We start from the raw sequence: 19,121 nt of genomic DNA on the forward strand, positions 1-19,121 counted from the left end.
AGTAGCCATTGAGCCGACCCCAAGGAGCAAGTGATCATCAACACCTCCATGTCGTCTTGTCGACGCCACTTAGTCGAGATGCCTGCATCGATAAGATCAGCATGTGCACGGGAGGCTGCCGCTGTTGGCCTTTTGCGAAAGAAAAGCGTGTGCGTCTCGCGGTAACGAGGATTCGATATTTTGTTTCTTTTTCTTTTTGGGCTGAACGCATTGAGCGAGCTGCAGTACGAGCTCGGTCAATTCCAAATGAAGGTGCGCATTGCGACCTTGCAGGCTGTGGCTGCGCAGGACAGCCAACCAGAGGTGTGCGAATTGCAGGTGTTAGTGTGTGTGGACCGATTTCTCCAGATTTCCGCTGCATACGTCGCGCTCTTCAGCGCTCGGATTTTCCCCGCTCTGGAGCTGTGTGAGGAGCAAAGGGTCTGGTCTGAGCACCGGCAACCAAATCCGAACAACGCTATCGACGCTTGTGTCGTTGTGCGATCCAAACCGCAAAGGCTTGCTAGGCTTGCTTGCCATCGAGCTCAATTACACTGTACGAGCTTCCCGCGACTTCTTGCTATTTCTCGGCCTCGCTTTCGGCTTGTCGTCATCGAAATAACAATCGAGAGTTCGGCACTGCCATCTCATCTTGCTCCCGGTTCAACGCTCCATCGACCTCTCCGACAAGCATCTTCTCCAACCATGATCTTGCCTTGAACAGCGCAAGTCACCATCATCCCGGAGCAGCGCGCTGCTCAACCTTCAAGTCGCCATGTCGGTCGCAACCCAGCCAGTCTCCTCACAGCAGGAACCGCAGTTCAAGAGCGGTACCCACACCCTCTCCGACTCACCCCCAAAGCAAGACCCAGTCTTTGTCTCCACCGTCTCCACATCAGAAGTATCCTCACCAGATGAGATCTCCTCCAACTCTTCAAAAGCGCCCGCAATCCATTCAGACTCTTCCAACCAGCCCAAGCTGAAAAGCATCCTCGACAATCCCAATGATGTCCTCCCTCGCAAAGCCTCGCGCTCCGGTAGCGAGTCGGGATTCAAGGCAGCCCTCAAAGCCACCTTTCTTCCGCCTCCCACCCCTGGTCGTCAGGTCAAGGTCAAAGATGGAAAGCGCCTGGGCAAGTCGTTTCAGCGTGTAGAACCTCGTTCCAACGACTTTGAGGGTGGAGAGGTGCTCGAATACGATCCACGCGGCAAAGATGCATCCGCCGGCGACGGTCTTCTGCCGACAGGTTGTCTCAATCCCCCTTCCACATCTCCGGGCGATAGCGCGAGCGAGTCTGGCTATGGCAGCGACAAGGAGAGCAGTTTGGGCACACCCAGCGAGATGGGCGAGTCCACCGATTACTCGCGCTCCTTCACTTCCGAAGCCAGCTCAGCATGGGGGTCCTCCAACAATGCATCCTCCGAACGAGGACGCCCTTCCCTGTCCACCACGAGCAGAAGGCGCGAGGGCTCCATCGCTTCAACCACATCCAACAGCAGTGGTGCCGCCATCAAGTTTTGCCCGCTGCCCGTATCGGGTCGCCTGAAACGTGCGAATTCCATCACCATCGGTGTGGCCGCTCGGTCGCATCTGCTCCAGTCGCAGGGTACAGCGGCACCGGTCCGGCCATCCTACACACCACAACATGTGCACGGCTCGCAAAGCTGGTATACGCATAACAACGCGCACCCAAAGCATGACGACGTGGTCGATGTAGGCGAAGAGATCAAGAAGGGTGCCTCGAAGGCGTGGAAACTGATCCGTGGCGGAGGAGGGAGCGCGAGCGATGCTTCCTCCGCCGGTGCAGCCAGCCAAGCCGGCGATGATACAGCTGCCGCCCAGAAGCAGGCGGAGCGAGCAGCCATGTTCGAGAAGCCCAAGAAATCTTTCCCCAAAGAAGGCGCTCCCATCGCGGATCCAGAAACAGGAGAGCTCAAGATGGCCGATGGTTCCGCGGTCAAGGCGTCGCCCGACGTTTCCGGGGGTCCTGTCTCGGAGCAGGCCAAAAAGCTTCCGACCGGAGACGTGGCCAACGCAGACTCTCAGGGGGGAGATCAAACACCACGTCGAGCAGCCAGTCCGACCGAGCAGCTGCGCAGCATGTCCATTTCGGAAGATCCCGAAGCGGAAGAGGCTGCCGCAGCGCTCGAGGCTGCCCATGCAAAGAACGCAGCAAAGCAGAGCCAGGCGCACAACGGTCATCATCCACACGATCTTTCGGAGGGTCCACAGCATCACACCTACCACCTTGCCGATGAACACGATCACCCCGACTCGGGTGCTGCCACGCCAAGGAGCGGGATGCAACGAAGGTTGTCCACAGGCGCCTTCCTGCGTGGTCTTTCGATTCGCGGAATCCAGGAAGATCGTAGGAGAGACTTGCTTGGTCTGGATCAGGACGGTGAAGCGCAGAAGAGGGACAGCGGCGAATTGGCAGCAGAGCACGACAGGCACGGCATCGCCGTCAGAAATCCAGCAGGTACAGAGGAAGAGCTCGGATTGGAGGGGTATGGACATTCAAGACACAACCAATCGTAGAGCAGTCTGTCGTTCCGATCATCATGTACAGTGTATAATACAGCTTGCATTCAGCATTGACTTTTGTTCGTGCTACAGGGTGAGGTTACGGGCGCGCTTCAGTCCAATCTTGGTCGCTTGTGCACCGCCTTCGGGTTGATGGTCATGTCGATGGCCGGAGGTGTTGGCGTTGGGGATGACTGTCGTGGCCGCTTTGTCTGATGTTCGAGCGGTGGCAAGCGGGCTTGTACGATGACGAGATTCCTCCAAGCACCCCTTTTCGGGCCGTCGAGCATCTTGACAGCGTTGCTTGTCGTCGAAACCACCTGGAATCCACACTTTGCAAAGAGCCTGCCAGCTGCAGCGCTGTCGGTGAAGTAGCCCGCTTGAACAACCGAGAACCTGCTATCTGAGTTGAGTGATGACATGACTGCGTTGACCAGAATTGCGCCTACACCTCTGGCCCGTTCACCTTCGGCCACCATGACTTGGATCTCTGCCGTCCTTCCCTGACGTCCATCTTCGGTCTCCATCGGTTCTGAATCCCAATCATCTTCGTGCAGCGCCGACCACTGTGGGAACGGATCGAAGCAAGCAACCCATCCCAGCGTGCGATTGTCGCGTGGATCCACTGCAATATATCTGTGACGTTTGAACATCAGCGAGTCGAATTGCTTCCATGTCGGTTGGCGGGTTGTTGAGATGGTGGCATCACCGGTTTTGATGCCGTCCGAGTAGATGCGTGCCCATGCTGCTTTGCGCAGCTCCGTCAGGGTGAGCAGGTTGGCTACGCTTGCATTGGGACTCTTGCGTTCCTCGCTTTGCTTCTGCTTGCTGGTGGAGACACGCTCTGCCGCGGATGACGATGGCGATGCATCTTGACAATGTTGGGCAGGCGAAGTGGTGCTGCTTGGAGACGCAAAGTCGTGCGATGTTGCCCGCAGAAGTGCAGACCAGTCCTGATCACCGATCTCGGTGAGCTGTGGCGGTGGATCCGTGCTCATTCGGCGTGAGCATCTGATTTCCACTTAGCTGTGACCGGTCGACCTGGGCCAGTGGTACACAGCGACAGAGTGAGACGATGTTGTACCGACTAACGCAGCAGAAACGAGAATCGTAACCCAATTTCAATTTTTTCTAGTTCAATTGCCGCGGCTCGCCGCCAACACAAGGCGCGACCCTTTCCCCACTTTTTCGCTTGGATCAACCCTCGGCTCGCCTGACCTGCGGATTGCGTAGACATGCATTTTTGCTTGACGAGCTCAACACTGCGCTCTTCTCCCGCCAGGTGACTGGGCAGGTTTCGGCGATACACCGCGTACCGCCGAAACAAGAAACAACAGTCAGCTGAACCATTTGCCTCTCCTACTCGGAGGTACAGACTGGCTTGGATCGCCGAGGCATCGCACTCCGTTCAATAGTCGTCTTTATAACCTTGCCACCTTATTGTGAACCCAGCCAGCTCCACTAATTGTGTCAAGTCTTCGGCGTCGACGTTTCGATCGTTCCTCAGTTTTGTCATCGATCTTCGATACTCGCGTTTTTTCGACAGAACCAGATCATAGACAGCGCCTCGACCGAGCATAGACGTACAACCTCAGGGCTGTAGAGAGCAGACGTGGGCTTCATCATGCGGCCAGAATCAACAGCGAGCGATCCGTCTCCGGATCGGATGACGCGCTCGCGTTCACGAGGTCGTGCCAATGTCGTTGGCTCGGCTTCGAACCAATTGGCTCGGAACACCAATCGATCTTCTTCCAGAGCCAGCTTCCTGGGTCGATCTCGCCAACGCACTTACCAGATCTACGAGGAGAGCGAGGAATCCAATGCTGCACAGCAGAGGTGGAGGAGCGAATCAAGAACTGTGAGAGGAAGCTTGGATGACGGCGATGGGTACGTCTTTTCCGACGATGATGGCGTCGACGCCACTACGAACAAGGCCAGCAAGGATTCACAGTCTCACAAGCTGGCCTCCACAGTCGAGGAGGCCTCCGCAACGCGGTCTCAGGGCACCACACTTGGCTCCCATTCGACGTCGACAGCTCTTCCATCCCAAGATACTGAAAAGGTACCACCTTCCTCCGACAGGCAAAGCAAGGAAAAGGACATTGAAGCACAACAAAAGTCCGCACCTAAACCCGTCTCCCGACTATCTCGCATCCCTTATCCCATCGCCCACTTCCTTGGATATCGAAAAAAGTCGACAGAGAACCGTGCCCTGATTCGACCGGCTGAAAAGCTCCCTCGCAAGATCGAGACCCTCATCTGGGCATGGATCGGAGCCGCTCTCGGTCTCGGCTTCGTCATGATTACCTTTTCGCGCTGGGATCAGTTCGCCTCGTCTTCCAACGATCCCATCACTGTCTGGACCGCTCCCATCATCATCGGCTCGTTCGGCGCCTCCAGCGTCATACTCTACGGCACACCCGCTTCGCCGCTCGGCCAACCGAAAGCCTTTATGGGAGGTCAGTTCCTCTGTGCGCTCACTTCAATTTGCATCACGAAGCTTTTTGAGCTTAACCGACACTACAATCCGAGCCTGATCGATTCGTCGCAGAGCCTGGTGTGGGTAGCTGGAGGCATTGCTACTGGCACGGCGTTGTGCGTGATGATCTTGACCGACACGGTACATCCTCCGGGTGGAGCAACTGCTTTGCTGGCCGCGACGAGTCCTCCCGTGATCAAGCTCGGCTGGCACTATCTACCAGTGGTATTGCTTTCAAGCGTCATCATGGTCGCCTGGGCTATGGTTTGGATGAACCTGGGAAGGTCGAGGTACCCGCATTACTGGTTGTGGCCTGTCGGTCATCCCAATGACCGACGAGACTTTCGCGTCAAGTTCCCGGGCTTCGGCAAAGTCAGCAAGGCAAGCCCGGTGGGTCACAAGTCTCGATGAAGTTCATGTGGCCGTCCTTGATTGCTCTTGTTGCTTCGTTTTGTCAATCCCAAATCTGGCTTGCCTGTCTTGTTCTGTGGCATCTCAACTACAGTATCTCATTCAAGCACCTGCTCAGGCCCTAGACTCAAGGTCTTCAGGCCGAAAAACCTGCCGAAGGACAGCGTTATTGACTAGCATTTGGTGGGTCAACACTCACAGACAATGAAGTTCATGAGTTGCGATTAGGTGAGTGGGCCGAAGGATAGGTCCGATGAACCAGTCGCATCGATGCAGCCACACGGTTGCTGGCGCAACTGATACTGTATCATAGGTAAAGACCGACCGTGTTTCTTAAAAGCCTGCGAAACAGCCACTGTGGAACATAAAAGGGTGAACTTCCTCATCCGATGAAGACTTCTATCTCCTATCACTTCGTCAAAGCCCTCCACCCTCCCGCTAAAGAATCACTCGAGGCGAGGTGACAATGTCCCGAGCGACTCTAGGCAGCATCCTTTCTCTGTACATTCTGCTATGGCTGACTTCCTGCGCAGCAGTGCCTATGGGCGCATCGCCTTCTAAAGCACGCCACGCAGAACGACCACAGACCCCCACCCCCGATGCAGCAGCCGGCACTTCTCTCCGACCGTACGACCAAGCTCTCGAAGCGCAAGTTCAGAGTCGCATCCACTACCAGTCCTATCCCGTCTTCAACGTTCTGACAGACGACAGGCACCTCATTGAATATGCACGCAGCCGAAAGGGTGCAGTCTGGCTTAGTCAAGCCAACCATTACGGAGCAGCACCGCTTATCGTTCAGTCCTATACTCGCGATCAACCTGCTGTTCCGAGACAGGAACTATCATACGCTTTGCACGATCATTTGAGCTGGGCCAAACAGGCTGGAGATGCCAACGGTGATGCTGCTAGATTGCTGCGGTTCGGACCTTCTTTCCGGGAAAGCACGCAAGAGCCGGTGGCCTGGAGGAAGATTTGGAAGAGCAAAAAAACAGTAATGGTACCGCCGACTCGAGACGATCCAGACTGGCTACCTATCAGGAGGACGTTGGCGGCCGAAAGGAGCATCCTACTCAAGGACGATACAAGGGGTAAGATTCTAGCTTTCAGGCTCGACCGTGTCGGCAACGTCGAGATGCAAGTCGAGAATATTGCGCGGATGCTCGCGAAGAGAGGCACGCGCTCCGATATCAAGGATCGACAGCTCTCAAAGCGGATGGAGGCCGGACCATCGTCCACTTACAACGGACGCCCAGACCGGATCGTCACCTTTAGAGACTTGAGCACCCGTTTTGTGTACGATCCACCCGCAACTCAGCTGACGGACGAACAGCGTGAACGCATGTTCGCAGACACAGTCCACTATAATGGCGTCCCCGTCATTTCTGGAGGACAAGTCTACAAGTCTCAGGTGCAACACGCGCTTCACGCGCACGATCCGGTCTGGTTAACGTCGATTCCACCCAACGACCCGCATAGCTTTGAACCTCCCGTGAAAATGTATCGCGACGGTCAACTAAGACCCTTCCGCGCGCAAGAGGTCTCTGCGTATCTGTCGGATGCCGCAGCTGCTCAATTGGCGTACGGTAAGAAAGTGATGAATCTCATGTACGGCATGCCGTTCTCGCGTCGTCAGCCGAGTGGATTCTTCTCCCGCTCTCGTTACTCAAAGCCAAGTTGGAGCAAGGTTGATCAAGAAGGCACCTCCTTTCCCATCGCTGACAGCGACGTCTATCACATGAGGCGACACCTGGACAGCAACAACTTCCTCAAAGCCGTCGATTCCGACAACAACAAGGTGTGGGGACTTCGACTTGACGCAGCTGGTAAAGTTGAGATCGAGAATCTCCTCAACACCGCTCGGAGGATCGCAAAACGCATGACGTCCGAGTCAGAGACCTTTGAACCTAGGACCTCCAAGTACGTCGAGTTCTACCTTCAGCGTCTTCCTAGAGATGACCGTCTAGCGCCTCTGTCAGCCGTAGAAAAGGGCCGCTTCTACTCGGAGCATTTGCACTACAAAGGCGAGCCCATCTTCGTTCCAGCTACGGACAGCAACGTATTTCATAAAGTCAGGCAGGCTATGCACGATTATCCCGGATACTGGATCGTCGGTGGTCGAAGAGACGATCCTGATCACATCATCGCGAAGCGCGTCCAGTCTGCGGACTACCGGCTGTCGGATCACGGCTCGGAGGAGGTGATCGAAAGGATGCAGAGCTTGAAACGACTTGGCGATGCTCAAGCTCGCGACATGATGCTTCTCACTCAGGGGCCGCCTTTTCCCGAACGTCGACGGCCTAGCTTGTTCCGAAGCTACAAGACTCCCAGCTGGACTACGGTCGGCAATGAAGCGCCGAAGCTTTCGGTTCATGCGCCAACAAGCGAAAAGTGGCAGACGCTGCATGACAGCAACATGCTAGTTGTAGTCGGCGAGCATTCGACTGTGGGGTATGTGGTGGACAAGGCTGGTCGAGTGCTCCACGCTGCTGTGTAAGTCCACTTCGAGCTGGACTTCAAGTGTTGATGGCCACGGTGGTCACGTCAGCAGTGTCAATATCTTCATCGAAATCACCACACTCTTATCTTATCTTCGATTTGTGTTCGTGAGTGCGCAAACCTATGTTGGATGATCACAACCGCAGATTCTTTTGACAACTGCTGACACATTGAGGAAGAGCCATACTTGCTGAAAGCCTTCACCCAGATACATTGTGTAACTCGAGGCAAGGTTAGATATCGGTGAGCGGAACGAGTTCAACAAAGAGGTTGTGTGCTTCCAGGAACCAAGCACTCCTGCCTTGGAAGGAAGGCTGCTTTGGGCCCGTCTTCTTCGCCTTCGTCGTCTGATTCGTCGAATGCGGATTGACGGCTGGCTTCTTGAGATCGTATCTGAGCAAGATCTCTGGGATGACCTTGGAAAGCTCCATCAAGCTGATGTTTTTGCCGATGCATGCTCGCGATCCTCCACCAAAGGTCATGTTGAATCGCTCCATGGCTTTCCTACCCTCCTCACCGCCTTCGAGCCATCTCTCGGGTCGGTACAGCTCAGCATCTGCGCCGAATGCTTCGGGGTTGCGGTGCAGGACGTACGGACTGATACCAACGGTGGTGCCAGCAGGGATAGGGTGAGGGTTCCTGCCGATCACTGCACCTCCCTGAGGCACGTAGCGTGGCAGATCCATCGAGATGGGTGGTGAAAGACGTAAGGCTTCCTTGATGCATGCTTGAAGGTACTCCAGTTGCGACCCCTTTGCATACTTGACCGGCGAGGCGAGATTGCCAGCTTCGACGGCCTCGTTGATCTCTTTTCGCAGCTTTGCATAGCATGCAGGGTTGTCGAGGAGGTAGCCGAAGAAGATGGTGAGAGATGTTGCAGTGGTGTCGGACCCAGCAGACATTACAGAGGAGGCAGAGAAGAGGACCTGCTTCATCGAGTACTTTTCTTTCGTATCGGGGTCTCGCGCCTCCATGAACTTTGTGAGCATGTCCGGACGGGATGCCATTCCGTTGTTATCTTCGACTTCGGCGTAGCGGGTCTGGATTCTTGATGTGGTCTTGTCGCCGATGACACTTCCGCCAGGCTGACCGGTGAGTCTGGGAAACATCCACAGGATCCACGACGAAAGAAGAGGCATGCATCCAGCGACGGCTCCCCACTGTGAAAGGTTCAGGACTCCGGTCAAGAATCTTTCGTCATCCCTTCCGCGATGCAAGAGGTTGAAGGACTGGCCAAACGCGAGCTCTCCAACGACATCCATGGCGAAGAAGTGGAACCAGGGATCAAGCTGAATGGCTTTCGTCTTTGTCTTTTCGCCTTCACCCTCGACGACCGAATGAGTCTCAACCAGTTCATCAAGGCGCTTGAGCAAGAGCTCCGAAACGTCCTCAACGTACTCTTCGAGTTTGACGAGACTGTTCATGCTGTAAGCGCTCGCAACAGCTCGACGACGCTTTGCATGCTGATGAGGATCGCGCTCGCTGAAGATCGACGGGAAAGCTTTGAAGACTTGGAAGGAGCGGTAAAAATTGGACTTGCGGAACTTGCTAGAGACACCGTCGGACAAGCTGTAGATCGAGTTGATGGCAGAGGTGTCCGAGAAGGAGAGATGGGTCGGACCGATGCGGACAACGTTGCCGTGCTGTTTGTGGAGGGCGTACAGAGCAGGAGCATAGTCGCCCTGTAGAGAGTGCCAAAATCTCCAGAAGGGGATGCCGAGACGCGCAGAGATTGGACCAGGGTAGCGAGAAAGTGGAGAGATGGCAATGTTGTAGACCATCCATGCCCCGAGGAGGACGACGGCGCTAGTCAAGAGCTGCAAGGGGAGAGGTAGGCCTGAAAGTGGGGTCAAGATGGTCTTGGCGACGGATGCAACGATCGAGCCCTCGACGGTGCTGGTGTGGAGTGCTGCCGTCATGGCTATCAGAAAGTAGCAGCGACCGTGGTGAACAGTCTGTTAAAGAGGGGAGCTGGTTGCAGGGTTGAGCCTGGGTGAGGAGCTACGTTCGAAAGAGACTGGGGCCGGGTCTACTTATACAGAGGTGGGCATAGACAGCTGTCCCTGATGCGCGCGAGCCTGTCGCAGTGGGGTCGAGGTGCAAAAGGTACCAGATAGGCCAACGCAACATGGCCCCATCGTCAGTCAGCACCGGCGAAAAGTATAATAAATCGCAACTGAGGTCTGCGACCGAACAACCCCGGCCCGAATTCGCATACATTATGACTCCGACTGTGGGGCTTTGAGGCTTTTGCCTTACTCTACAGTAGGGTGTCACAGGAGCGGGCCGAGTGTCGTATGGGCAGACGTTGCTATGACGAATTTGTGGGGTGCATAACCCTACATCTGTCAACCAACGCCGAATCCGTTGCCGACATTTCCAGCATTTTGTTGCAGAGCCGTCGAATACTCTCGTCCGACTCGCGGCTGAGGCGCTCTGGCCCTTGTCCGCCGTGCTTGCCGTTAGGAACGAATGCAATTTTCGTGCGTGAGAATTCGGGTGGCAGAGTCATAGTCTAACATGCTGTTGTATTTTGCAGAGTCGCCCGTCGTGGTGACGACGCCGGGTCTGGACCGTTCATTTCGGCCCACCCACGACATCACTGTGTTTGGAGTGGGAGGACAACGTCCTAGGGATCATGACTTCCCATGAACCTTCGTCGCTGGGATGAGGTCTTCTTTTGTGGCTGGACTCGGGTCTTCATGGGCGACTGAGGAAGGCGAAAGAATCCGCTTCATCTCAAGCCTCGAAAAGAACGGAGGGAACGGTGATCGAGCCATCCAGTGGCGCCGAAGCAAGAGAATGAATACTGCTCGAGTGCTGCGATAGACACTCAAGCCCACTCTCTCGGGCCAAGATTGCAAAGGATGGTCAAAAAGGACCGCATCTGTTGGTGGTCCGAAGCTTGCGCACAAAGCACACCATCATTGACACACTGCATCACCAAGTGTTTCTTTAAGAAGAGATTCCCCCTTCTATTTCGAGCTTTCTGAGTCCTGCTGTTGAGGTCTTTGAGAAGCAGGATGTGTACCAGGAAGATCACTCGCTGCGGTAGTGTTCTTTACTTATTACGCAGAGGGTTTGCGGAACACGGAGATGAACTGCTGGCTACTTGGTTTGAAGCAAAATATTTTCCTAGCTCAGTCCATGCCTGTCTAGTCCCTTCGTCTGCTGTCTTCACAGCATCTCAGCCGTTGACACCATACTGCACCTTCAGGTTAAGCACAGGTTCCGAGCTACGAAGCTCCCGACCCTCGATACCGAATTGTATCTTCATCCCGATCTCAAACAACATGACAAACTTCGCTTTGATATTTCTAATTGTGACGGCGTTTGCAACCGCTTTGAATGCAACTCCACTCGGCCCATCAAGCTTCTTGGAAGCTGCTGCCAACGATGTCGACATAGCGCGCACAACCCTGTCAACCGGAGCTCATGCTAGCTCGTCCTTCACAGTCGACAGTCTATCGGACGCTCTTGCCAGACTCAAGCCGATCCGAACACCTCGCCCGCCCATTTTCGAGAACATCCAGGAGGAACCGTCGCTCAGAACTTTTGCACGGCAAAGAATGCAGGAACACCGCTCGGCGTTCGACACCTTCGCTGTCAACAACAAACGGACTCGAGCTTCAGAGTCTACGACCCAAGCTGAACGAGGCTCTCGACTTCGCCCGTGAGTGGGCGCTTAAAGCATTCAACTGAACCCAAAAAGCCGTCTGCCGTGTCACATTTGCAGTGGACGCTGTTATCCATGGCCGTGGTCACCGATTCTAACCTGAGACCTGCGTAATCGTTATTCTAGGCCCTCATGACAAAGTGAAGCGTGTCCAAAAGCTCTCGATTAGATTTTGACGGTGTTTTCTTGCCCACGGTTTTCCTTCTAGCTGACCGCTTCTACCCACCTGGTGGACTCGGAGCGTGAGAACACCGACGGTGCCTTGAACTTGCTGTGCCTTCATGTGTGCCTGTGGGCTGATGGCGTGTCTTTCATGGCGTGACCTTCCTGATTCACTCCGAGGTCCGCGCTGTTCCGAGTATCATATAAGCCGAGCTCGTGGGACCGAGTTCTTGCACCTCGTCAACCGCCACCCATCCATCGTGCCGCGGTAGAATCTCGCGCCATGAAGATCCGCATCCTCCGCCTCCTTTCTTTCGCCATCATCAGCGTAGTCTGCATGAGCTCAGCATCGATTCCGCTCTTGGAAAAGGTCAAGCAAGTCGTCCAAGAAGCTGCCTACGCAGAAGACAACGCCGTTCCACAACTCATGGCAAGCCTTCACGAGCTACAGCTCAGAACTGGACGTCAATCTTCGCATGTATTCGAGACGTCGAGCTCCTCGGTCCGATATAAGGACCGCCCATCCACGGATACCGATAAGCGTGCTGCTGCAGCTCTGAAATGGGTCAAGTCGCGCCAGAAAAAGCCAAGACGTTTCCCGAAGACTTCGAAAGAACCCGTGTTGAAACCTAGCAAGAGTATCTGAAAGCGACCTCCCTAAGGCCACGGCTAATATCCGGCGTCCACAAAAGCTGACTCCGGCGTTCACAAATGCAAGGGCGAACAGTGAGCCCACAAGTATCACTCACAATGACTGAAATTGGCTCTTAGCCTTGACTGATGGTCATGCGCCAAATGATCGGCCAGCTTGGTGGTATTGAATGAGCACTTCATGGTTTCCTGAAAATTCACGTCGGCCAAAAAATCGAATGAATTTTTGATCTTCAAAAAAAAATGACCAGCCTGGGGCTCGAACCCAGAATCTCCTGATTACCAGCGCTCACAATGGATGCTTTCGTCGTAGTCAGACGCCTTACCATTGGGCCAACCGGCCAATTCATATTCTTTGCAGATAGAGTTGCATATATAAAGCTCTACAATAAGTTTTCAATGTTTGTTAGATGCTTCTCTACGTGACCATCCGACCATTGTTGGACATTGGACGGTACGGCTGGCCAAGCTAGCGGCGGCTCAAAGCGAACAGTCGTGGTATACCTCCTTCGGAATACTAGATCGACGAGACTGAATTTGCCCTATGACCGACATCGATACGACTCGACTCGGCACTGATCCAACAAGGTTGCATGGAAGCGGAAGTCTCATTGCAATCTGGTCAAAGGCACGGTGAAACCTCGTCACGCGACAAGCAGATGGCTAAGATGGTCCCTGCGACGTCGCAACCAGATTAATGACAGTAGGCAAAAGCTTGTGCAGACGCGGCCAGGGATAGAGTCGCCGGAATCGATCTCGGATCTGCTTCACATCAGCGGTCGGTCGGGGGTTGGTGTTCCGAACAACCTTCTTCCTACGACGTCGTTCCCGAACATCAATGAAGCAGACTCCAGCCAAATGTTTTCTTGGGATCCATCTCCCTCCTGCTGTGATAAGAATAAATACCCAGGATCCCGAACAAAACCTTACCCTTGGCGGCACCGTGACTATTACCGCACTTCAGCATGTCACGCTTCCCGCTGTTGATCGCGATACTCCTCCTGTCGTTCCCCGTCATTCTAGTCAGCTGTGGCTTCTCGAAAGACCTCGCTGCAGCAGCCCGACCCATCCCAATCCACGAACAAGGTTTCGGTCGTGGCCTCAAGTCCGCCTGGCTGAATCTCCGAGCAAAGGTCTTGCGTACAAAGGTGTCTGATCGTTGGTTGCAATGTTTCACCTCCACTGCGGATTGTAGCGGAAGGGTGCTGATTTCGGAAGAAGATGCGATTGTTCGAGCGAGTCCACTGAGAAACATGGGGAATGGGAAGGGGAAGAATGGTCGTGGGGGCTTTTGGAGTCGATCGAAGAAGCTGTCAGGGGTAGAAAAGGTAGACGAGGCAAGAGCTAGATTGGACGAGAGATTGAATCGACCGAGCGAGTCGTCTACGCAACGGTGGAGCCATAAGATTGGATAAGAACTACATCTTGGAGAATGTGTACACAAAAAGTCGATCTCAAGGTGAACGCCTCTCCCCTGGTCTCCAGGGACAAGGGCACGGCAGTTCCTCCTTCCCTGCACCTGCGTTGTTTCCCGACACCACTCCCGCTCTCGGCTGCGCCGCCGTCCCCGCATCCAGCAGAGCCAGCGCCTCCTGCACCGCCTCCCTGTCAATAAGAATCCTCCTCCTCTTCTGCTCCCTCGCTTTTAATTCATCCTCCTCCTCCTCTTCGATCTTGATACGCGTGGTGGAGTGAATTGTTGTGTTTGAGGCGGTGTGATGCAAAATTGGCTTGGAAGTAGCACGATCGTTGCTGGTAGCTGACGTCGTAGTGGAGCGAGAAGATTCGATCTCGACGGACGCCTCCCGAGTTCTCTTGTTGGAGAGAAGCGGAGAGTGGACGTTGCCGCTACGCTTGCTGACCACTTCGGCGAGAAGGTCGAGACCACCTTGCCACTGGGAGAAGCGTGGATGAGCGCGAATCTGACGCCAAGCAGATGGAATAGTCTCACCACGAGAAGGGAAGGGAGCCAGCAGTTGACTGGAAGTGCCGGCGCGCAACATGCCTGGACGTGATGGTGCGAGTGTGGACGCTGCGGGTGAAGTAGAGGTAGCCGGTGTTTCCGCGGCGGAAGTGACGGCTTCGCAGAATGCCGCAAGGCCCGGATCGGTGGAGCAAGCACCGCAAGTGCTAGGGTCACCCGTACAAACAGGCTCGACCGGCGCCTGGGTGACAGACCAGAGTTTCTTGCCCGTCTTGGCCCTTGACGATGCCTTCAACGACAGCGGCACTGCAGCAGCCGCTGCAGTCTCGGGAGGAGACTTGGGCTGAGAAACGGTGTACCATAGCTTCTTGTGAGCTGGTGAGTTGGGTGTGCGCCTGCGCTGATCGAGAGCGACATCCTTAGCGTGGGTGAGCGATCCAATGCTCATCCTTCTCGAGGTCTCTGTGGCTCCGGATGCCGAGCTGCGTTTGGGAAGAGGAACGGCAGACGGAACATCGCTGACGACGGCAATATGGGATGGAGCGGCTGGCTTGGAGAGGTCGAGGAAGTCGTCAGCGCATACACAAGGAGAAGCCTCGGTGCAAAAACCGCAACCGCCTTCGACGGACAAGTGACCTCCATGGGGCATGAGGGACGGTGACTGTAGAGACGACGTCGTAGCGTTGTCAGAAGGGGCAGCGGGAGCGACCATTGATGCGGAGTCAGGCGAAGGCAGCTTTGTTGATTCAAAAGTCCAGAGGGGCGGCTTAGGACCTTTTCGCGGGGCAGCCGTCTGAACGTCGGACTGCTTCATCTCAGCATCTACAGCTGTAGCAGAGGTCGAGACTTGCGCCGCCATACTAGGCCCATGAGTGAGAGTGTTATCAGATGGAGAGGCGACCAATTTTCGTGGAAGAGGCACAGACAAGGCTGGCTGTTCCTGGGCTGAAGAGCCGACTTGAACTGCAGCCTTGCCTTTTGCTGCGTCAGCGAACCTGACGCCGCCGGCGCTTCTCTCACGGTCGCGGTCCGTCTTCGTGCCTGGTGCGACAAGGACGCCTTTTTTGGGCGTAGCAGCAGACCTTTCGTGTGCTGGAGCTTTGCATCCTGGACCTGACTTGACGCTCGGCGTTAGACCAGGCAACCTTCCACCGTTGGCCTTTGCTTGAATGAGGTAGCGCTCGATCTGGGCAAACTTGTCCTTCCACGCCGAGACTTCTTTACGCAAAGAGTCGTTCTCGGCGCGCAACTTCTGGGCCACTTTCTGAATCTCGACGGTGCGATCGATCTCTGCAGCTTCGTATGCTGCGATCTTTGCTTCCAGGTCCGCAAGGTAGGATTGCTTGCGCTCGCGAAATGCTCGCTGAGAGGCACGATTCTGGGCCTTGCGTTTGGTAAGTGGTTCCGTTTCGGAAGGTTTGCGACCGGGTTTGGCTCGCGCAGGTAGAACCCATTCTTTAGACGGTTGAACGAGGGGGGCGGCGCTGACCTCTTTCTTGACGATATTTGCTGCAGTCGAGGAGGTTGAGGCAGAGCTGAATGGCGGAGTCGGCGCTAGCGAGCTGGACGTTGGCTTTGATGGAGATGCTGCAATCGCGGGTGTCTTGACAACTGAGGAAGGTGCGGATGGAGCGAGCCGTGCCGTGGAGGGCTTTGTAGGAGTCGATTTGAGTGTTGAGGCTGAACTTGACGAAGGTGCCAATGTTCGCGATGCGAGACTTCTTTGAGCCGCAAGAGACGACGAAGATGGTCGCGGAGATGGTAAGATGGACGCCATCGCTGGCGAAGACATGATGATAGGGACTACTTTCGAGGTCGTGCTAAAATGCTTGAAAGGAAACGGAAGATAAGAGCATCAGGGTTGGATGTGAGCTTTCCTTCAGCGCCTAGAGGTTGCCGGTGCTGGCACGCGTGCTGCTACGAACCGCCTAGACGGAGTGAGTCGAATGCGGTGAATAGCGAGAGGAGTGCAACGGCGAAAGGATGATCGTTGTGTGGAATGGAATGTCGTAGAGAGGGAAGGCAACTGCGACGAAGCACACGAAAGTTGAGGTTCGGTCGACTCAGCCCGTCTGGTCGGCTCGAGCGATGGGCCCAAGTGACGAGATTTTTGACTGATTTGATGCCTTGCTTGGTTTGAAGTTGGACTTTGATGGAAATTAGTCGTTATCAGATTAGAATGTGCATCGTCTGTCCGTCTGCGTGGACCGCTTCGAACCGAAGTCCCCTGCGGGTGCTGCGACAGTCAGCCGTCGACTAGACTTATCTGATTGGTCAGTTGACCTTGCCTCTAATTTGAACCTCTTTTTCGGTCTGTTTCAGCTTCTGTCCCCCGCTTTTCGTCTTGGTCAGAGCCAAGCGTGCCAAGCAGTCCCTGCAAGCCGCGCTGCAGGTCTGTGTAGCTTTGCCGCAGTCGCTTTCTTCCTGCTCATCGAAAACGCTCCGACGGATGAGTCACGAGCGCGCCGCTTTAGGTCCTCACGATTCACACCCGAACCCTTCCCGACACTAATCTGATAAGTGTGTTCAGATGGGCTAGTCCGTCCTTGCCGACAAGTTGGCATGCGATGCTTGTTGTTGGGCTGCTACGACTTTCATTCCATCCACTTCCCGATCAGACGGTCGTCGGCGGACATACCTCGTCCCTCATCAACGGGATTGTGGCGACTCGTCTTCCATGCGCAAGATCAGCAGTGCAGGCCAAGATCCTCGACAATGCCGAGACAATGCCACCGACGACGTGTCATCTTCGTCCTATACCAATCTAACAGCTTCTAGCTCTGCTTTTCTATGATCTAACATTTTGAAGAAAGCTCTTTCTTCGTCTTCCAACCCTAGGAGGCGCCTACTGCGACTTCGGTTCGTCGGTATCTCATCATCCGTACCGGTCACGAGGTATCATTACTGCCGGTGAGCTCGGCTAGCCAAAGCTCGCCATTGACGATAAGCAAGAATGTGGAGCGGAAAGCGTCATTGCCATCGTCATTGTCGTCCGGTCCACGGCTTTCAAAAACCTACCGGTAACCGGTGCCGCGCTTATCTCTCTTCGGCTCTAAGTCTCTCACAAAGTCCGACCTCGAGTCGTAAAATTCAATAAATGTTACATTCCTCTACCACACGACTTCTTCCGTCACGTCGGGACAGATCGGTCAATGAGAGTTTCAAAGTGCCCGACGTGCATATCCACGTTCTCGTCGTGCATTTTACTGGAAGAAGCCATGCCCGATTGTCGCTAGACTCTCTTGGACGAGCAGAGCCTACCATCGTATCAAAATTTGGGAAACACTGTGTCCAAACTAGCGACTGCTACGAAGAGGAAGACGATCCGCGGAGATAGCAGTGGAAATATGTGGATGGTGTTTACAGCATGTTGTACGCTGCTAAGTTAGTGTCAAGCGGACGGGAAGGCAAGAGAGAGAGAGAGAACGTGTTCATTGTTCCCGCTGAGCGAATTCGATTTCGGGTTGAAAATTCTCTCAACTCCGAAGGCCTTGCAATGGACAATCGGACGATGCGGGTCGGATCTGCAAGGAGCGACTGCTGATGTCCACGGAGACATGACCGGCCTTTTGGGCAGATTGCGTGCCCGCGATTGTTGAAGCCGGAATGCCTTGGAAATTCATCCGGTGTGGTTCTACTGCTGTCAAAATCCAAAGGGTTTTTCGCCGACCGGAAAAAAAAGATCGACGCGGCGCGAAACCCGGGAATCAAATTTGCCGCTTCTTTCATAACCATTCTTGTGCGAGCCTCTCTCTCTATCACACGTCAAATGTCGATCTCGCTAACGATGGCTCAGTTGACGTGTTGCTCATGACTCACGATACCTGACTCTCTCCTCTTCGCTCATCACCACTACCTAAATATACCCGTTACACCTTCTCCGCACAAGCAGAGCATTGCACCTCTGAAGCATCTGCACCTCGAGCTCAAGGACCCTTCTCGCATAGCGTAGCCGCAACGGTAACCACTACATCTCCACCAACGCATAAGAAGTCATATAAAGCCCAACCCCGCGCACCTTCCCCGCTCCCCACACTTGCGTCCAGCTTATCCACATACACACATGACCACCATGCCATATCAATACCTCACGTTCAGCGATCTTTATGAGGAAGAGGTGCGATCGTCCGCGCCCTCATCACCCGTCATGGGTGCTTCCTCATCACTATCACCCGTCTTCCTCCTCCCCACATCCTCACCGTCACATGACAGCGCGGCGTATCGTCACCATCACCACAACCTCCAACCCACGCGTTCGCATTCGCACCACCGTCGACGAGACGTCCACGATAACGCCATGCTCAAAACCATGACCCAGGACTCGCATCAAGTCGCCTCGCCTTCCTCCTCTTCCACCTCTACTTCGTCGTCATCGTTGCATATGGACTTCCTTCGAGTGTTCAAGCGCAAGTCGTCGATCAGATCGTGGTCCCGCAAGAACTCGGCTTCCGACTCTTCCGCGTTCTCCACACCTACCTCTTCGCGTCGCTCGTCCTTCGCCTCGCAAGGCTTTGCTTCCGTCCATCACCACCAGATCTCGCCTGCCTCCAGTGCCAACACCTCGCCAGCAATCTCCAGACAAGTGACGAAAAATGTATCGGACTACGAGGCGCTGATTCAGAACACGCAGAGGCAGGAACAGGCGGACGAAGCGATTCGTCAGAAGGAGCTACAGGCGTATTTCAACCGCGCTGCCGAGACCGGGCTGAGTCTCAGGAGGTTCTAGAAGTAGGATGAATGACAAGATTATACCCCACTTTTGTATTTGTATTGAGATACACCGCTCACGGATAATACCATGCCGCTACCTCAGGGTGCA

The 19,121-nt window shown here is 54.7% G+C and overlaps 8 protein-coding genes and 1 non-coding gene across 9 annotated transcripts; 5 read left to right on the forward strand and 4 right to left on the reverse strand.

Moving 5' to 3' along the window:
- Positions 1 to 246: 246 nt before the first annotated feature.
- PHSY_002065 (hypothetical protein) lies at positions 247 to 2,518 on the forward strand (the record flags this gene model as incomplete). Its single annotated transcript, XM_012332690.1, has 2 exons — positions 247 to 477; positions 704 to 2,518. The coding sequence occupies 2 exons, from the start codon at positions 247 to 249 to the stop codon at positions 2,516 to 2,518; spliced, it is 2,046 nt and encodes a 681-aa protein (XP_012188080.1).
- Positions 2,519 to 2,616: 98 nt separating this feature from the next.
- On the reverse strand, positions 2,617 to 3,501 carry PHSY_002066 (acetyltransferase; the record flags this gene model as incomplete). The annotated part of the gene is made up of 1 exon (XM_012332691.1): positions 2,617 to 3,501. One exon carries the CDS (start codon positions 3,499 to 3,501, stop codon positions 2,617 to 2,619), a length of 885 nt encoding a protein of 294 aa, XP_012188081.1.
- A 668-nt stretch (positions 3,502 to 4,169) lies between these two features.
- Positions 4,170 to 5,393, forward strand: PHSY_002067 (hypothetical protein; the record flags this gene model as incomplete). The annotated part of the gene is made up of 1 exon (XM_012332692.1): positions 4,170 to 5,393. The coding sequence occupies one exon, from the start codon at positions 4,170 to 4,172 to the stop codon at positions 5,391 to 5,393; it is 1,224 nt and encodes a 407-aa protein (XP_012188082.1).
- A 541-nt stretch (positions 5,394 to 5,934) lies between these two features.
- On the forward strand, positions 5,935 to 7,887 carry PHSY_002068 (hypothetical protein; the record flags this gene model as incomplete). The annotated part of the gene is made up of 1 exon (XM_012332693.1): positions 5,935 to 7,887. One exon carries the CDS (start codon positions 5,935 to 5,937, stop codon positions 7,885 to 7,887), a length of 1,953 nt encoding a protein of 650 aa, XP_012188083.1.
- Positions 7,888 to 8,122: 235 nt separating this feature from the next.
- PHSY_002069 (pisatin demethylase) lies at positions 8,123 to 9,808 on the reverse strand (the record flags this gene model as incomplete). Its single annotated transcript, XM_012332694.1, has 1 exon — positions 8,123 to 9,808. One exon carries the CDS (start codon positions 9,806 to 9,808, stop codon positions 8,123 to 8,125), a length of 1,686 nt encoding a protein of 561 aa, XP_012188084.1.
- A 1,104-nt stretch (positions 9,809 to 10,912) lies between these two features.
- PHSY_002070 (DNA-directed DNA polymerase) lies at positions 10,913 to 12,373 on the forward strand (the record flags this gene model as incomplete). The annotated part of the gene is made up of 2 exons (XM_012332695.1): positions 10,913 to 11,562; positions 11,908 to 12,373. 2 exons carry the CDS (start codon positions 10,913 to 10,915, stop codon positions 12,371 to 12,373), a joined length of 1,116 nt encoding a protein of 371 aa, XP_012188085.1.
- Positions 12,374 to 12,622: 249 nt separating this feature from the next.
- On the reverse strand, positions 12,623 to 12,721 carry PHSY_007592. Its single transcript has one exon. It is a non-coding gene; the product is annotated as a tRNA-Arg (tRNA).
- Positions 12,722 to 13,041: 320 nt separating this feature from the next.
- On the reverse strand, positions 13,042 to 16,952 carry PHSY_002071 (hypothetical protein; the record flags this gene model as incomplete). The annotated part of the gene is made up of 4 exons (XM_012332696.1): positions 13,042 to 13,265; positions 13,898 to 15,811; positions 15,912 to 16,122; positions 16,941 to 16,952. The coding sequence occupies 4 exons, from the start codon at positions 16,950 to 16,952 to the stop codon at positions 13,042 to 13,044; spliced, it is 2,361 nt and encodes a 786-aa protein (XP_012188086.1).
- A 1,647-nt stretch (positions 16,953 to 18,599) lies between these two features.
- Positions 18,600 to 19,028, forward strand: PHSY_002072 (hypothetical protein; the record flags this gene model as incomplete). Its single annotated transcript, XM_012332697.1, has 1 exon — positions 18,600 to 19,028. The coding sequence occupies one exon, from the start codon at positions 18,600 to 18,602 to the stop codon at positions 19,026 to 19,028; it is 429 nt and encodes a 142-aa protein (XP_012188087.1).
- Between the last annotated feature and the right edge of the window lie 93 nt (positions 19,029 to 19,121).

The sequence above is a fragment of the Pseudozyma hubeiensis genome (assembly GCF_000403515.1).
Source record: "Pseudozyma hubeiensis SY62 DNA, scaffold: PHS21, whole genome shotgun sequence".
Taxonomy (NCBI): Eukaryota; Fungi; Basidiomycota; class Ustilaginomycetes; order Ustilaginales; family Ustilaginaceae; genus Pseudozyma; species Pseudozyma hubeiensis.